Genomic DNA, 16,857 nt, shown 5'->3' with positions numbered 1-16,857 from the left:
TGACTGCGCGTTATATTCTTCTCCAAAGTGGCTTTGCTTCGCACGTTCTTTCTTTACAATTACCCTATCCACCTACCTCCGTCCCGCCCCTTTTTTATTCACTCCTTTTATTCTTCTTTTTTTTTTTTACTCATCTATTTTTCGACGCTCAACCGAAGAATAGGCATAGTACGCATTCGTGCACGGTCATTGCATGTACAGCATTATCTACTTACACTGGGACGAGCGTGGCCGCGCGGATTCAGCTGCCAAGGAACCGTCGATGGCTGGAATTGCTCCTTTCCCCACGAACCGTTGTCGAACGGATTCTCACCGATGTGTCCCTGAAACGAAACCTTACGATCAGTATCGTAGTTGCTTTAAAATAGATTAACAATCGTTCATCGTTCATAAATATTAATTACTAGAAGAAACACGCCATACTGGTACTCTGACTAAGGATAATAGCGAGGCGTAGGCTCGACAAGAAACGTAATTAAATTTTCACGTTCGTTTAGTAAACTGATTATCCAATAATAGCCGCGCATAAAATTCCACGAAGACAAAGAGCCACAGAAATTCAAGGTAACGCGACATTTCACGCAGGCGAAGTACAACGACTGATTAACACGAGGAAAGAACTTTGCTCTCCGACTCGGAAAATATTTATTCCTCCCACGGTATTTTCCTCGCGAGCCAAGCGAGCGAAGCCCGTCGCGAGGAAAAGAGACATCGATCTTTCCGGGACTTTTGCACTTTCGAACTTCTCTTTTTTCCGATGCTCCTTCACGCAACGCGCCGCGCCGGGCTTATTTTTGTAATATATTCCGCGACCCTCCGCGGCCCCCTTCCTCTCGACTTTGCACCCCGTAAGCCTTATTTTTCTTTTAACTTTATTTCTAACCTAGAATCCTGCGACGACGCCGAGAGGTGGCACGCGCATAAATCAGCCGGTATAATGAGAACACTTCGTCTTCGGCCGGCTCGCCCTCTCGCTCGCAGACGCATCCCTTACGGGCCGGCTATTATATCATTCTTTACTTCGTCCGTGGATTTTTTTTGCTCGCCGCCCTGCGATTATATTAATATTCGTTCGCACGATTCGATATTTTGCACTCTTCCAACCCCGTTCCACGCGATTTTCTGGTCATCCCATTTTCCTCACTCGTTTGAATTATGGGAAAACTTTTGCACGCTATCAGATTTACTCATCCTCTATAATTTGTATGCTAACGTCTTTTAGAAACCTGGACATTATATTTGTAATCGGTTTATTAGATTTATCCTAATTCATCCAATTCTTATCAAGTTATTTACATTATTCTCCGAATTTCCATCAGGTATAATTACGTTCACTTATTTATACCGACAGTTCGCTCAAAATAACCGGGAACATTGTACATTGATCGACGGGGAATCACAGAACAATATGCAGAGTTTGTGAATATAAGTCAAAAGCAGATATAAGTCAAATTTTCCCTGTTTCGAAAAAATAATCAATGTTGGTTTGGCTTTTGATATTTCTGTTTAACACGAAATATTTAACTGTGTTGTTGGAGACGTAAAATGATATTGATTCAAGTTTATGTCATAATTAATGGCCCTTCATGTGACAAACCCAAGAATGTGATTATTTCAATTTTGTTAGAATGTGACTTAAATAAATTGGATTCTCACGTACACATTTATAGATAATCGGAGCTAAAGAAATTCTACTGAAATTTTCAAATGCTGCTTAGTCACTATCAGTTGCCGCGTAGAAAAAAAAACTTGCGGACCTGTCGAACACATGTGTGTTCAAGTGGGAAAGTTGGCCGCGCACGCGATAATGCAGCTGTGCCGATTTAATCGAATTATGTGCCTATTCCGCCTCGGTATAATTAGCCAAATTTCTATCCTCGTCGAAATTGCACAATCTAGCCTAGCCGAGTGTTACTCACGGTTTTCCACGTGGGTGAGGAACCCTGAATCGTAACGAGGGAAACACTTACTATACGTACATACATACATATATCTATCGAGAGTGACGCTGCCGATGATCAAACTCCGACCTATAATAAGAGACAATTGGCGATCGACTTATTTAGAAAACGCAGCCAAGTAACAACCATAAATAGAGATACGGCTATAATAATATTCGACCGTAGCCAAACGATAAATCAAGAGCAAACGAGCAATTAGATCTGTGGAATCACAGAAATTCTTGCACAATTGACACCGAGCTTCTGAATTAATTACCATTTCAAAGAAGAGCTGCCGTACGACACGTCAATGATTTTCTCACGGATAGCTAAGGCTGACCATTGGTACCACATTATACTGTGTACGTAACGATCGATACGCCGTCATTTCGCCAGTTTATTCCTCGGCAAGGAGCAGCGAGCGTGTCCCGCTACAAGGTAGAAATAAACAGTGGCAGTGGAAAATAATGAACCGGATAGCATATATAAATACGCGGCCGGCTATTGAGGCACATTGTGCGCTTCATTTGCATGAGGCAGCCGCGGTCTCGACGCGCAGCTGGACATACACGCGACAAAAGAAACGCGCAAACAAAACACGCAACGCGACCACGTCGCGTCGTACGTCGCATGGCAATGTAACCGTGTTCTTCGGCTACTGTTGTAGTTGCATCCACCTCGACTGTGTACTGCCTAATTGTAAATAAGACTCTGCAGGGACCACCTCATAACTCGAGGAGGGAACCAATAGTATTATACAATGCTATTTCAAATGTTAAACATGTATTCCCATTATTTATGTTTCTTCACTTTCTTATCACTGTGATAATTGATTAAACGTAATTACGATATATTCCATAATGTACGCGTTTAGATTATAAGTACGACTGGTTAGATAAATTTTAGATTGTTTTCACATTATTTAATTAGAATAAATAAAACAATGAATTGAGAACATGAGCGGCTCATAATTTATACTATTCCTTGTGACCTACATACTCCATTTTCGATACAAGACGCAATTACCATAAACGCTGTGACAGGATTTGTTAGCCGGCGGACAGATGTGTGGATTAACGAGCGAGGAGCGTGTGGGAAGTGCATAACTTTCCCGATTTCGACGACGCATCGATAGCGTGCATCGGTCACGGATATGATGGACGATAAGCGAGTAATATTGCGAATCGGGTAATAGATTAGATTTGGCAGGCTTGACGAGGATCTCGTCGACGAGTAAAACTCAACTAAAAATAAAGAAATTGTGCTGTGAAATTAGCCATCTGATGAGTTTAAATTTTCTCGATATAGTATTAAAAACTGGTTAATTTAAATACGGAGAACGATGGTCAAAAAGCAATACACAGCATCTACTATATGATATTGCAGCCTGAACCGATAAAAGTTTATGTTCGAAACAAGCGAACAGGGCAAGATTTTCTTCCTATTTTATGCACGCTCCTGCTGGTTAGGCGTGCCCGTGTACGTTATAGTCGCGCGCATTAAAGGAATTGAAAAATTGTCTTTGGAAAAAGATAGTGAACTATCGGACGGTATCGGGTGCCACGGAAACCATTCGCAGGCGCGTGAAAACGTAAAAAGGATATAAAATTAGTATACAAGACGGCAATAAAAACGATGATCGACGAAGATTACTCTGGGAGTTTCTCGTAAGACAATCTCCCGGCGAAATGAAACGTTTTATCGGCCGGTCGTGTCTGTACAGGGGATGAAGAAGCTGGGAGGGAGTGCGGAGGAGCTCGAGAGGCCGTGATTGTAATCATATTTTCAGGGGGACGGATTTATGCAACGCACCGCGTCGTCTCTGTACATAAAACGCATTTAAAATTCTCCAGGCAACCGGGAAAGGTGGCTCCTGTCTCTCTGTCGATAGAACAGGGAGCCGGGCGAGGAGAAGGGCGAGAGAGCGGAGCGCCGCGGGGGTTGTAATTGGCAATATCTATCGAATTTTACAATAAATCTCACCAAGCCCCGAAGGAGAGTCCGCGGGGGTGGGGCGTAGCAATAAAACACCGGGTAGTATCGCGAGGGGGCTGCCACACCATGCACTTAACGACTTATCTTATCTTGGAATTAGGTCGCGGTTAGAACTCCTTTTAATCCCGGACCAGCACGAATGCTGCCGACTGTATTTGCTGCTAATTACAACCCGTGAATCCATGCTGCCGAATGATTAATGACAGTTGTGTTTGTTTCCTGAATTATTTATTCTTCCTACAAAGATGCATGACGAGAATAATTTTAGAGACCATTAAGCTGGAATATCTTATTGTATCAGCGATTAGAAATTAAAACGATTGGACTTTGGGTGTTACATTATTTACATACTCTGATCCGTACGTGCAAATAATTCATGACAGTGACGCAATCACGGACGTAATTAGCATTGACTTCACGCTTTCAATTCAATTTCAAGTATCCGATGAAGGAAAGAGAGCACGAGAGAAAATGTAATCTTTTCTGTAAGAGCTGTGATTTAGAAAACATCAAGCTTTAAAGTCCCTCTCACGCAAAGTGTAACAGCCTTCTGGTCTGGCGTTAAAATTACAACGCGCATACACGCGTCGTCGAATCGTTCGAACGACGAGGTTCGCCGGGCAAACGAACGGTGGTATAAAGGGTTAAGAAATTCTCAAACACGCGCGGGTCGGTATGTATTTGTGGCCCCGTCAATTTTTATCCTCAGCCGTTAAGTCTTGTAATGCCAGCAAATAGACGCGAGGCTCGAGCCTCGCGGCCGAGCAAACGAGTTACGGCCGTGGGGCCTCTAAAAATAAATATGTTGTTTATTCACAAGTAAACCGGATGCCGTTGTTTGCTTTGGAGCAAATTGTTTTGTTAAGTTTTGCCGTGCGAGAGAGCGCGCGTGGTTCCGCATGTAGGTATGGCTGGCTGTGTCCTTGCAGATGGGTGCTACGGCGCGCGGCGGCGGCGTGCGGCAAGCAGAGCGCGTGTATGCGAGAGAAACGTTTTACCAGGAGACGGGAGAACAAGAAAGAGCAAAAAGGAAGAAAGAAAATACACGTGAAGTCAACCATCCTAAGCTGCTACACCTCCTCCTCCTCCTCCTCCTCTTCCTCCTCCGCCTCCCCTGTCCGCGCTTTTTCCGGTATGTTTTGCTTCTCCTGTTGCTGGATGCCTCCAGCTGTACGCAGATTCCAGCACTAATAACCGTTCAGAGAAGGGGATGGTAGCGTGGACCATTTTGCAATCGAAACGGCGAACGTGATTGAAAGAAAAAGAATCGGTGCAAATATCAGTACGTATTTAATTGCAAGGTGAGGGAAGAATAAAAGCTACCGTGGAATTAAGCAGAGAAGAGAGAACTCTAGTTAAGCGCTCGTAAATAAAAACGCGGTATATAACTCTTTTCAGAACACTAATTTTTTCTGCACGAGCAGAAAGAAACATTGGATGAGCATTTCACCGAAATGAGGCGAGTAAAATCCTACAAAGGTTATCATGCAAGCCGGGTTACGGTTACGCGAGCCGTCCTCAAGACCGGGAAAACATGAACACGAGAGAGGACCGTGAGAAAATGAGGGAAAATGAGGGCCGAGAAAAAGGAAAAGCGAGACAGTCGGAGAGAGCAGCGGTGAAGAAGGCTGGAAAACGACGTAGCGGAGGAGTCGTGAACAACGGCGAAGCGCGGCGGTCGAGCTCGTCGTACGGGTCGGGCTAATTACAAAACACAATTAAAATGGTATCACGAAAACGCGGCAAGTAATATCGTTTCAGCAGCGAGACGCGTTTAGCCGGACACCCGGTACAGATTCGTAGATTAATACTCTTTAATAAACAGACAGAGCCTGCCGGTATACACGGTTACGTTTTCTGTCGACCGCCCTTACTCTTTTCCCTCTTTTCCGCCACTTTCCTCCGCGTTTAGCGGGTGAAAACCGGAACAAAAGAAGGAAAAAGGCTCACCTTCGCTCTTTCCTCTGCGCGCGCGTGTGAATACTGTGAATGCATTTTTGGTGCATTCTCTCGCGCCACCGCGTGCCGGATATCGTGATTTAAGCTACGTACATACATAGCCGCAAGCTTATCTAAGTTTCCACGCTACTTCGCGCACAGTAGCGCAACCAAATTTGGCGAAAACGAATCAGTGGGCTATAGATTAAGAAAAAAGGTTTGAATATCCCAACATACCTTATAAATTCTGCTTTATGCATATAATGGATTTTATATTGTTAAGCAGCACTCTGGTTTTTTACACGACTTTTAGAGAATCATCAAAAAGTTCCAACACACACTGGATAATAATGGTAGGAGTCTTTTGTAAAAACACTCTTGTAGATTGCTATATTTAGGACAAGACGATGATGAAACGTTCGTCGTCAGTTAGGCTAAAATTATTTGTGATAACTCGCGGTGACAAACACGCTTTTTCCCAATTTCAACTTGAGCGTCGTTGCCACTGCGAGACACTTGAGCAAACAACGCAGAACGCGTACAAATAACATAATCGCGTAAATAACATTAACACGTGTATTCCGTATGATTATCAAACTTTCTAAGCGCAATTCATGTCTCAATGTATAAAGAAAATTTTCTTAGTCGTACGGAAGAAATTACAAGAGGGAAATGAATAACGAGAGATACATAATAAGATAAAATTCCGCCAAATTCCACAGTCTGATTGCGTTTGAAGCGAGGAACGCGTGGCACGAGACAAAGCGCGATTCCTTAATGGAAAAACGGCGAACGTGCGGTTGTAGTCTCATCTGTCAGCTGATTCTAAGAAACTGTGAACCTGACCAGTTCTCGCGGAGGGCAACAGCTTACTTCAAGGCCGCGCGCTATGAACACCGCTGTGACTGTTGAAAATGTCGCAACGTGTGTCTGATGACGAAAACCGATCTGTAATGAAGACCTCGAGGAAGCGTCGTTTTTACTGTTCAAAAAAACTTCAATGGCCACCGTTAAATCGTGGGACTACACGTATTATCATTACGCGCTCGTCAGAGACGGACGAGAATTACAGAACGAGTAATTACCGGACGAGTTTTTTCCGCCGGTTCTACCCGAGTTATGCAAATTTGTATAAATTCGTCGTAGTATGATACGTTATTTAGGCTGACCTAAATGCTGAATGGCGAGGGGGGCATAGGCGACGGGGCAAAGTTTAGTGAATAACCCCTTCTACAGGAAGGTAGTCCAGTAATCTCGCAGCTAATCTTGATTTAATCCTTGACACAAGCGCTTAAACGTTCCACGACTAGAATTAAATAGCACTATTTAACACGGCGTCCCACGGACGGATTTACGTGGCTGCGACGTTAAATCCTTTCGCAGTATCGTGAAAAATATTCAAATTAAAAAAAAAAAAAAGGAAACGGGAACATTCTTCTGTTATAATCAACGCGCGGCAAGATCCGGTTAAAATTCCGGGTATCTAACTACTCGCAATTTAAAGTTGGATGGTTATTTATTTCTGTCCGTAGGGTTGAACGGGAGTATCGTATTTAATTTTTATTACGTCGCCGGTATGTATTGCTCCGCGTTGCCTTTTTGCCTAGAGGACCAGAAAAAGATGGTCGACCATCTTGCACATACAACCGGGGACTGTAAACGCGGGCTATATGTAAATATAGCATGATACATTGGATACTCGCTTATAAACACCCCATTTTTATTCGGGTAGCGTTTCGCCACCCTGCAACCAGCCTTTCTCGAGACCGTTCAACCCCCGTGCTCCTCAGACGACACTCTTGCCTCCGCAAAAACAACACGCCGGCAAGCTATTATTTTTGAGTTTCTTCAAAGCGTCACGTGTGAGGCTATTTACAGAAATTTTACGGAAACCCGTGCAGAGGCACGACCTTATTAAACATTGTAAAGATGGGACTACTGATCAAGTTTGTACCGCTTCGTTTGAGAAGCGTTCTGTTTGATCGGACATCCCTTCGGAAAAGGTCTTCGGCCGTGATTTGTCTGATTTTTTCGCGCACGACCGCTCCTCTCGCGCTAAATCTCTCGACGAACGTATTTCGCTCTTGCGCAAAAAACATTTCATTTGGAAAACAGAATATTAAAATGTGGGGTGGCAATGGCAGATTCTGATAGTAGTTCCTATCCGTTCTGTGTTACTTCGCCCTATATCGGGCAGGCTGGTGAACCACCCTTGAACTTGATATTCAAGAAGAATTCGACGGTGTCCAATTGAATTTTCGATCTGGTTTACGAACCAGGCGCCGAGACGCACACTGATTGTCGCTGATTCGACCACGACCTTTTTTCGCGCACGAATAATATTCGCACGGATATAATCAGGCCTCTTCGAGCATCAAACGAATTTCTATCCATGGAAATCCCACTAAGCGTCTGATACAAATTTATGAAATAAAATTCTCGGAGCATTAAATGCCTAAGCTATTTGCAACTTTGCGAAATGGGCTCGTTAAATAGGATACATTATGTTATCTGTTTAATATTTCTTATCCCGTAATGTTCACGGCATTCCACCGTAAAATAATTAAAGATCCGGAAAACTCAACGTTGCAGAATTCGTATAATTCTTGCCACGCCTCACTGGTCGCAGCTATAAAAATTTTAATACAGTTACGCAGTGATTTTGCGTACTTATTGCAAATTATGGAACTACTTATTGAAAACCGGTGGAGTTAATAACAAGTATTGGGTACATGGAACGAAAAGTATTGATTGAATTGAAAATGCGAGGAGAGCGAACGGAATTAATCGTGGTTGCGGCACAAATCATAATGATCTATCCAGTGGCAAAATTCTTAAGACAGAACGGTGGCCGGGGTCACGTAGCCAACGTATATAACTACGAAACGGGGCGACGTGGAAGAGTATAACCCGGGGAAACTGTGTATCTCCGTGGCAAAGTCGACGTAAAAATAATGGCGACGGGGCTTACGCGATTATTTATTATTTCATATACACGACCGAGTCGATAACGGGGCACGACGTTGCATTAGCATTTTTTTGTTGTTTAAAAATGAAATATACGGCCTGTTGTCGGCGAGAGAGGCGGCCGAGCCTAAAGTCGCCGAGCTCGAGGGGGCTCTTGATCTCCAAATAAGTGGCTATACGCGTTCCAGAATACTAAGTCATGTACGGAAAAACTCTCGCATTCTGCCGTACCGCGGCAATAGTCTCCGAAAGTATCGCAATTCTTGGACAAAACTTATATCGAAAGTCCCGTTAATTCGATAGAGAAAAAAACGGACAAATGCGATTCTCTCCGGGATTTAAGTTTAACTGGTTGAATTTCCAGATTCGAATATGAAAAATCTGCAAACATTTAGAGGTTCGAATACGACCATAAAATTAGAGTTTACAAAATTATACAAAATGAATTTCATTGTCAGAATTTGAAAATTTATTCGGAGTTTTAATACTGTCTATCAAATTATAATTTTCAATTTGACATACTACTCTCAGTACTTACGCCTTTTTTTCTTTTGGAATTTATACATTGGAAAAAATATTCTGATTATTAACCGTTCGTTTAACAGAGCATTTCATACGGACGAACTGTGGTAAGGAGCCTCGGATCCTTCCAGCCGAGGCGTTCGTTTGGTGCTTGGGTACGGTGTTATTATTTGGAGATCAGACCGAGGCGAATATCTAATTGTAGTAACGACCGCGATACGTACCCGCGCCATCTGGCATGCCGTTTGCCCTGGCCGATTTGAAACTGACTCTGGCGGAACCGGGTTGGCATCAACCGCGAGCAGACAAAAGCTGTCCGACTTCGTCTTCGTGAGTCGGGGTAAAATCTGTGAGGTACACAATCGCTTTCGTCGCTCCTAAACTGTACCAATTACAAACACTGGCGGCTTCTCCATCCCCGATGTTAACTAAACACTAAATACTAACGACACACATCCACACCGTCGTCGCCGCCAAACGGCGACTACTACCGGCGGATGCTACGCTCTGTCCCTTTCGCTCTGTTCATCCCCGTGTTTCCCCATCCTTCTTTCCCTCTCTTGCCCGAGCGTTAGGCAACATTTAACGCGGAATGAATGTGTGCTTTGGCTTGCATCGCGAGCTGTTGATTACTCGTTACTGCACTTAGCTGCGCTGCGACCAACCACGATTCACCGAAGATATACTCGTACGAGCCGCCACGGAATTCATTAACCCCTTCGGCGTTACAGACGTACCCGATGCGTTCGTTACTACGTAGATTCGATGCGTGAGGAGATCCGCGAACCGTGACCGACGCATTTTCCATTTCTTTGCGCAAAACGTTTCTTACGAGCGAAGATAATTGTTATACTGGTAATCGGGTACAGTATTCAGTATGCACACTGATAAGAATCTTCAAAATCTTAGTTTATAAATAATTATAATAATAATTAATATAATTAAAGTATAAACTTAAGTATAAAAATAAATTAAGTTATTATATATAGAATATATAGTAGACAGAAGTCAAGATTTTATCCTTTTACAAGAAAGCATTCCTTCTCCAAAAATTCCAGACCTGTACAGATAACCAAGAAGCCTAAATATACAGGATTAATCATAGTCATTAACATCTACTGCCGTGATGGCAGGCACAGTCGAAACAGTGATCGCACTCGAACGAGTCCTTGTTCGAGTATTTACATTCGACTTCTCGGCGAGTTTCATCGGATTTCAGAATGGACTCGTGGCGCCCGGCCCGAATCCTCTAATTGAATCTACGAGGCAACGAACCGTACCCGGCCGGTCAGTCAATTTCGAAAGGCGCGTTAATTAATTTTCAGCCAGTGTTTACCTGCGACCGTGGTAAGAAACGATTTGTTGCCGTGGAATTCACAACGCGGAGGAACCGCGGAGTACGTTAGCAGCGAGCAGCGAATTGCAAGATTCCGTGTTTATTGCATTTAACGGATGTCATTCGCCGCATGCAACTGAGATATACTAAGCGGTTACGCATACACGTGTATACATATTGATAGGCCCGTGTAGCGGTATATGTAAGCACGTATACTTGCTTTCAAAAATATACTCGACGCGAATCAAATCATCGGCTTCGTTCAATAAATTTTGATTAAACTTAGATAACGTTGAATTGGAATTAATTAAATATTTTCAATACCTCGTTTTTAGCAAAAATGATCGATTTCATTTTCTACGATTACATCTCGATATCACAATTAGTCATATCGAGCAACAATTGAAAACAGAAAACTGTCAGAAAAATATGCCTGGAGTATAATGATTTGAAGAAGCAATACAAATTATCCTTTAGATTTTAAAAACTAATCAAGATATTTTTAAGTACATGTAACATGACCAAGAATAAGATTTTGCGAAAGAGTGTACAAGTTGAAATAACTATGCACACGATACGCTTGAACCCTGGTTGCAGCCCTCGAGCTCGTCCGCCACACCCTCCCATTTCTAGTATTAAATCTGACCCGATGCAACCCCCACGTTATGCTTTATAGTCTCTATGTTCTGCGCCCCCGTTGCGCCCTATACGTGCACGTGTACATACCTGCTAGAAGATGGAACGCGGCCATTCGATATCGTGCAAAATTTACCGTGTAATTCGCCTAAACGCTACGGACATCGGCCATACGGACACACGTATACTGTAATTTGCATACTATGCACGACATTAATAACTTAAGAGTCTGATGTTTCTTTCGACTTTTTTACCCTGCACAAAATGACGAATGCCTGTGCACGAATAATTTGAATACGAACAAATTTTGTGAAGTATTTAAAGATAATATAATCAGCGAAGAGTGGGGAGAATGACGGTCGAGAAAAATCGTGAAAATTCCTATCGTCAAATTTACGAGCCCACGACCGCAACAATTTCTCTTGCGCGTAGCGCAACTTCACCCCCTCCGGTCGACGACTCTTCCTACACGTGACTCGGTTTATTGTTTTACTTCTTTGCCAGCGGCAACTGGTCAGCCAAGATACTTCGTATATAAATTTTGGTTACCGGTCCGGCTACCGCATCTCCTCGACCTTCCTCAGCCTCTGGTAGTTTGGTCGCGTTGCGGTTTCTACACTCGCTGGAGATTCTTGGGCCATGGAACAGTGAACAACTGCTGGCTGAATTGTCTCTTGCCACGTTCCGTGACTTGCGGTTGGTTAAGACGTGGAATGAGTTATTGAAGACAGTTAACTCGGGAAACCAGTTTGACTGGAGAACAGACAAGGTCTTTACATTTGAGGTTCCGATGAAATTCGCAGGATAAAAAAGTAAAGAAAACTTGAGAACGGTCAATGATTCTATTAGTCTTGCAGTAAGTAGGGGATACTATGAACAAATTTTGATTCCCGTCCATAGAGATTTGAGGATCGGTTGGAGGAGAAACCGATACGTCGGAACGATGAATGGAACGGATATTCTGGTGGTGCGCCCGCATCACCGTGAAAAGAAACGAATTAGTATCGGACGAGGCTCTTCCTCTTCAACCCCATCGTCTTCCACGCTAATCGAACTCTTCCTCAAAATAATAGCGCTCCTCTCTCGTTCAAGCGGCCGGGGCATATAACGTGAATCTCGCAAGTAGAGCCGAGGTTCGGTCCCGACTGCCTCATTACCCGCTTTTAATGAAACTCTTTTCTCGAGGCAGGCCTGGGCTAAGCGTCGTTGCCAAACCTCGTTTAGGCGATAGGGATCAGCACGCGGCCGAGCAAGCAAGCAACCAAGTAACCTAACGGACGAGCATAGAGTGGAGTAGCACCGAGTCGTGCAGCCGGTTCAACTCGGCCAACCAACTCCATGTTAAAAGATAGAGAGAAGGGCTTCGTCTCGACCTCGACGGTTCCGTTCTCCTCTATAGATGAGTTCCGGCGTTGAAGTTCTCAGCAAGTTTGCCGTGGCGGCGAGGGCGAACGTCTCTCTTTTCGCGGCGCGGCGAACAACCGCCACGAAATCGACGTGCAAGGGTGGAACGAAGGCATGAACAGCGACCGACCGACCGACCGACCGTGGATGGGTGGGTGCTTTGTTACGAGAGAAGAAGCTTCAAGCTGGAAAATGTTTTCGACGCTGTTCGAAGCGTGTCTGACAAGACGTGGCAGTGCTCTTTGCCTTTCTTTTACTTTCTACTTTCATCCCCTTTCTGTTGTACAACCACTCGACCGACATACTACGTACGTCCCTCCGTTTCTTGCCGAACCATTACAATCAGTTCCGCGTCAGTCCCTGCCGCTAACCGAAAACTAGAACCCTTCGCAAATAAGGGGAGTGCCCGGCCGCTTTGAACCAAGTTTCGGCAATTATTATGATCCGTGCTATAACCATGGGCTACCGCAAGCCGACGCCACCACCCGGCCCATCGTGATGCTTGCATTTGCGTGCAACTTGCGAGACGCAAGCGTGTTCGTCGCCCGATTCTATGTAGATACGTGACGGTGCGGCGTCTGCTTGCAGATGTGCTGGTAAGATTGAATACGGGTTGAGGCAATTGCCCGTTTACTGAGCCCTCGTTGTGGCTACGAATCGATGATCAGAAGCAAGATGCGTCGGAATGAAAATCTTTACGACTTGCGGTTGCACTGACAATAAGATTTACATCGTCTAAATTTAGATTCAGAATGAATCGATTTCTTGAATAATAAATACAAAATCCCACTATTTCGAATTTTATTGCAGGCTTGAATTAAAAATATTAAAAATATCAGTACGAAGTTTATACATATAGCTATTGAATGCTTGACGCATTGAGTAGTCGAAACTCGTAGTAATAGGCGATAGGTAATCACCAGGCAAGGAACAGATTTGCGGTAATCTAATCGCTTAGGGGAAGGCAATCATGACTCTCAATCCAGACGCAGTTCCATACGTATATTAACCCCTTCAATAAGGTGTACATCTTGATGCCACGCGAGTTTCTATCTCCATTAAGGTAAGCAGCACGAGGATTCTCCGCTATCATCGGGCACGGCAACTCGACGAAAGGAGACAGCGGAGTGAAATGGCACATTACGGTTTTTGCTGGCCCCTGCGCGTCGTTGTCATAGAAGAACGATAAGCGCGACAAATCAAGAATTTGCATTCCGACACCTACGCGCACGTCTTGCTCGCTTATTTACATTTTAAGACACGTTGCCGCGCTCGGAATATTAATTTCGCCCAGTATATAATACACCCCGCGGTATACGAAGATGGCATGCCTGATGAAGCGCGTGCATTAATCACTCGGATGTTCTATTTCGCGTGTTATCGTGAAAATTATGCCCGAGCCTTTCACAGGCTTCATGCGGGGTTAATGCAATTTCAAGCTGCCCTTTGGAAATTGTTTCCAACGTCACGATGAAAGGCGGCAGCCTGGAAAGTATAATCGCGCGATCCATCCCTTGTATTATTTCAAGAAGATAACTGAACTAGAATACTTTGGTTCTAATTTTACATCAATAGGAGTAATAAAATTGTTCTGCATTATTTAACTAACAATTCTTTGGGGAAAGGCTTCATACAAGCAATGTTCCAATTTTAGATTGTCTGAGCTCTGAACAGATTAAGAAAATCGTTTATCCTACAATGTATAGGACAAAATATACACTTAGAAGTGAAGAGGTTAAACAAGAAATGGTCGGGGAAAGTCGCGAAGGTGTGTTGCTCAGTCGATTTCATCTGCCAGATCGACAAAGTGAGTACACAAGAACGCAAAGGCGTTGTACCGTAATACATTAGCCGCATCAGAAATGCAATAAATGACGAGGCAACGATACACCACGCTTAGAGAACATAACAAGAACATACACAAAGGAGACGTGGGTGCGGCGTTTACCGATGATTCACATGGCTTGCACCGTTATTACACGCGCTCCTCGCTCGGACCATGACTAGTATCCTCTTTCGGGATCCGTGGGATTTCAAGGAAAAATTCTCGCAAGATTGATCGACCAATACATTTTCAATAAAATGGCTCGCGAGTCATTTAAGTCTAAGAAACAGATATAATTACACGCTTGTAAATAGATCGTCCGAATGCCACATGCGGTTTCATGATCTTCTTTCGCGCATTTGCAACGGAAAAATAATTCGCCGCGATAAATCTTCGAAACCGTGCAACTACGTAGCGTTCATAAATAATTCATAACGCAACATTCACACGTAACATTGTTTGCAACCATTAATTGCCTGCTCATACAGACGTACATTCTAACTGCCTCATCGTTGTTAGAAAACAACTTCGTAATATGTACATACTTTCTACTTTATAACCTTGCCCATTTAGTATTCAACTATTCGTTCGAATTTCTTTAGTTGTAGTATAAACTGATATTCGTCGAGTCTAGAACTCGTATCGCGAAGAGAAAGCAAGGAGAAATGTGGATGCGTGGTGCGATTCACGCATGCTACAAACATGTCAGAGGAGCACAATGGTCGTGCGAGGTGTATCAGAAATCTCGATTCGATTACGCGGGCGTACGTGTACGTACGTATTCCTATACACGAGTTTCTATTGTATATAGTATAGCTCTCCTGGCCGAGAATTATACCGGAAGCAAGATGCACGCTGACTGCGGCAAAGCCTTCGAATTAGTTCCTCCTTCTTGAGTGGGCCGCCCGGACGGGGCTGAGTAAGGGTGAGCGTAAGTGCAGAACCAGCCCCACGGACGAGTCTACATCGCGGAAGGAGGCCTACCGTTGATGACAAAATAGCGTGATTACGGGCCATCAAATAAACACTAGACTTACCGTTATTCCGCGCCGCTAGCTCCTTCGAGCTACCCTCGAAACTCCCCCGACCCGCGTTAGAACCACGATGCCAACAACCCCACTACCACATTCGACCTGCACCACACTGCTCAACAAATACTGACCTCCTCACCTATACCTTTCGGACATAGGCTTAAAGCAGCGGTTCGATTGGCAGATCTTGTCGGATTGAGAAATCAGAAATTAGTCTGCTGAACTCAGAACCAGACCTTAATCACAAACTCGAATCGTTGTCAATAAAAGGTATAGTAATCTGATTCGTTTCACAGACTTCTTATAATAGGAATTTTGATCAAATGCAAAGAGAAGGTGGTTGTAATGGTCAGTATGCAACTTGTAGATATTTCTATCTTGACGCTTGATAGTATCCTTGGATAAAAAATCAATGTAATCAATAGACTGTAAAGATAGAGACGACATCGACGTTTAAAACTTAAGGTTCACTCTGTACTCGATCGAGACCGCTGAAGTTCGGCCGATTTAATTTTTTTCTCTTTTAATTGGCTAATCACGAAATTATCAGCCCCATAAAGCTCGGAGAGGCGCCAACCCTTTTCGACCCTCCGCACCGGGGCGGCGCGGCGGGCTCCGTTCAACTGCCGCGGTGCCTGGCGTCCTTAATTGCAAATTGGTGAAATAATTGAAACAACTGTCGTAAAAATAGTTGAAAAGTCGTAATTCGGTCGTAAAGGCTGAAAACCGCAACGCGCCGCCATTACGCCCCTTTTACGCGGCGGTTACTTCGAGAAAAGGGGTTGCCGGTGGTATCGAGGGGCGTCCGAAGAGTTTTGTCGGATTTTCAAGGGGTTTGCGGCTTGCTCGATCTTCTTGCTGGATAAGCCTTATGGACCCCGCGAGATGAAATTGCACGGTCTAATTGCAAACGAAATAACGTCGGTGCAACGTCGAAGAAAGAATCGATATTGAAACTTAATCCTCTTTAAGGACACGCACTGACAGCTATATTATACAATTTTAACTTTTAGCGATACATAGAAATGATTTCAACAGTTTATTACCGGAAAAGGTCGAATAATTTTTAGACAGATCGATCGTGCGTTGATTTACAATTAAATCGTCAAGTAGCAGAGGAAAGAAGCAACAAGAGTGTGCCAAATTGAGGCTACGGGAAGGATCGCGGGCTGTCCATGCAAAATTTATCGCTTCATTTACATGTTACCGGCCCGGCTCGGCTCGTGCCTTCCACTAATACCTTTCACGATCAATGAATTATTC

The 16,857-nt window shown here is 43.9% G+C and overlaps 1 protein-coding gene across 16 annotated transcripts in view; it reads right to left on the bottom strand.

Moving 5' to 3' along the window:
- The window catches only part of FoxP (forkhead box transcription factor P), a 234,346-nt gene that overhangs the window by 106,737 nt on the left and 110,752 nt on the right, over positions 1 to 16,857 (bottom strand). For all 16 annotated transcript variants that reach the window (XM_026818637.1, XM_018034850.2, XM_018034838.2 and 13 more), the window contains one exon: positions 216 to 323. Coding sequence is in view for 12 of the 16 variants with exons in the window: in XM_018034838.2 (XP_017890327.1) it covers positions 216 to 323 (108 nt within the window). In the remaining 4 variants the exon portion in view is untranslated. The remainder of the gene's footprint in view (positions 1 to 215; positions 324 to 16,857) is intronic.

The sequence above is a fragment of the Ceratina calcarata genome, unplaced genomic scaffold, assembly GCF_001652005.2.
Source record: "Ceratina calcarata isolate Rehan_Ccalc_2016 unplaced genomic scaffold, ASM165200v1 scaffold81, whole genome shotgun sequence".
Classification (NCBI taxonomy): domain Eukaryota; kingdom Metazoa; phylum Arthropoda; class Insecta; order Hymenoptera; family Apidae; genus Ceratina; species Ceratina calcarata.
Note: the sequence above shows the minus strand (reverse complement) of the source record. Positions and strands in the feature narration are given on the sequence as shown.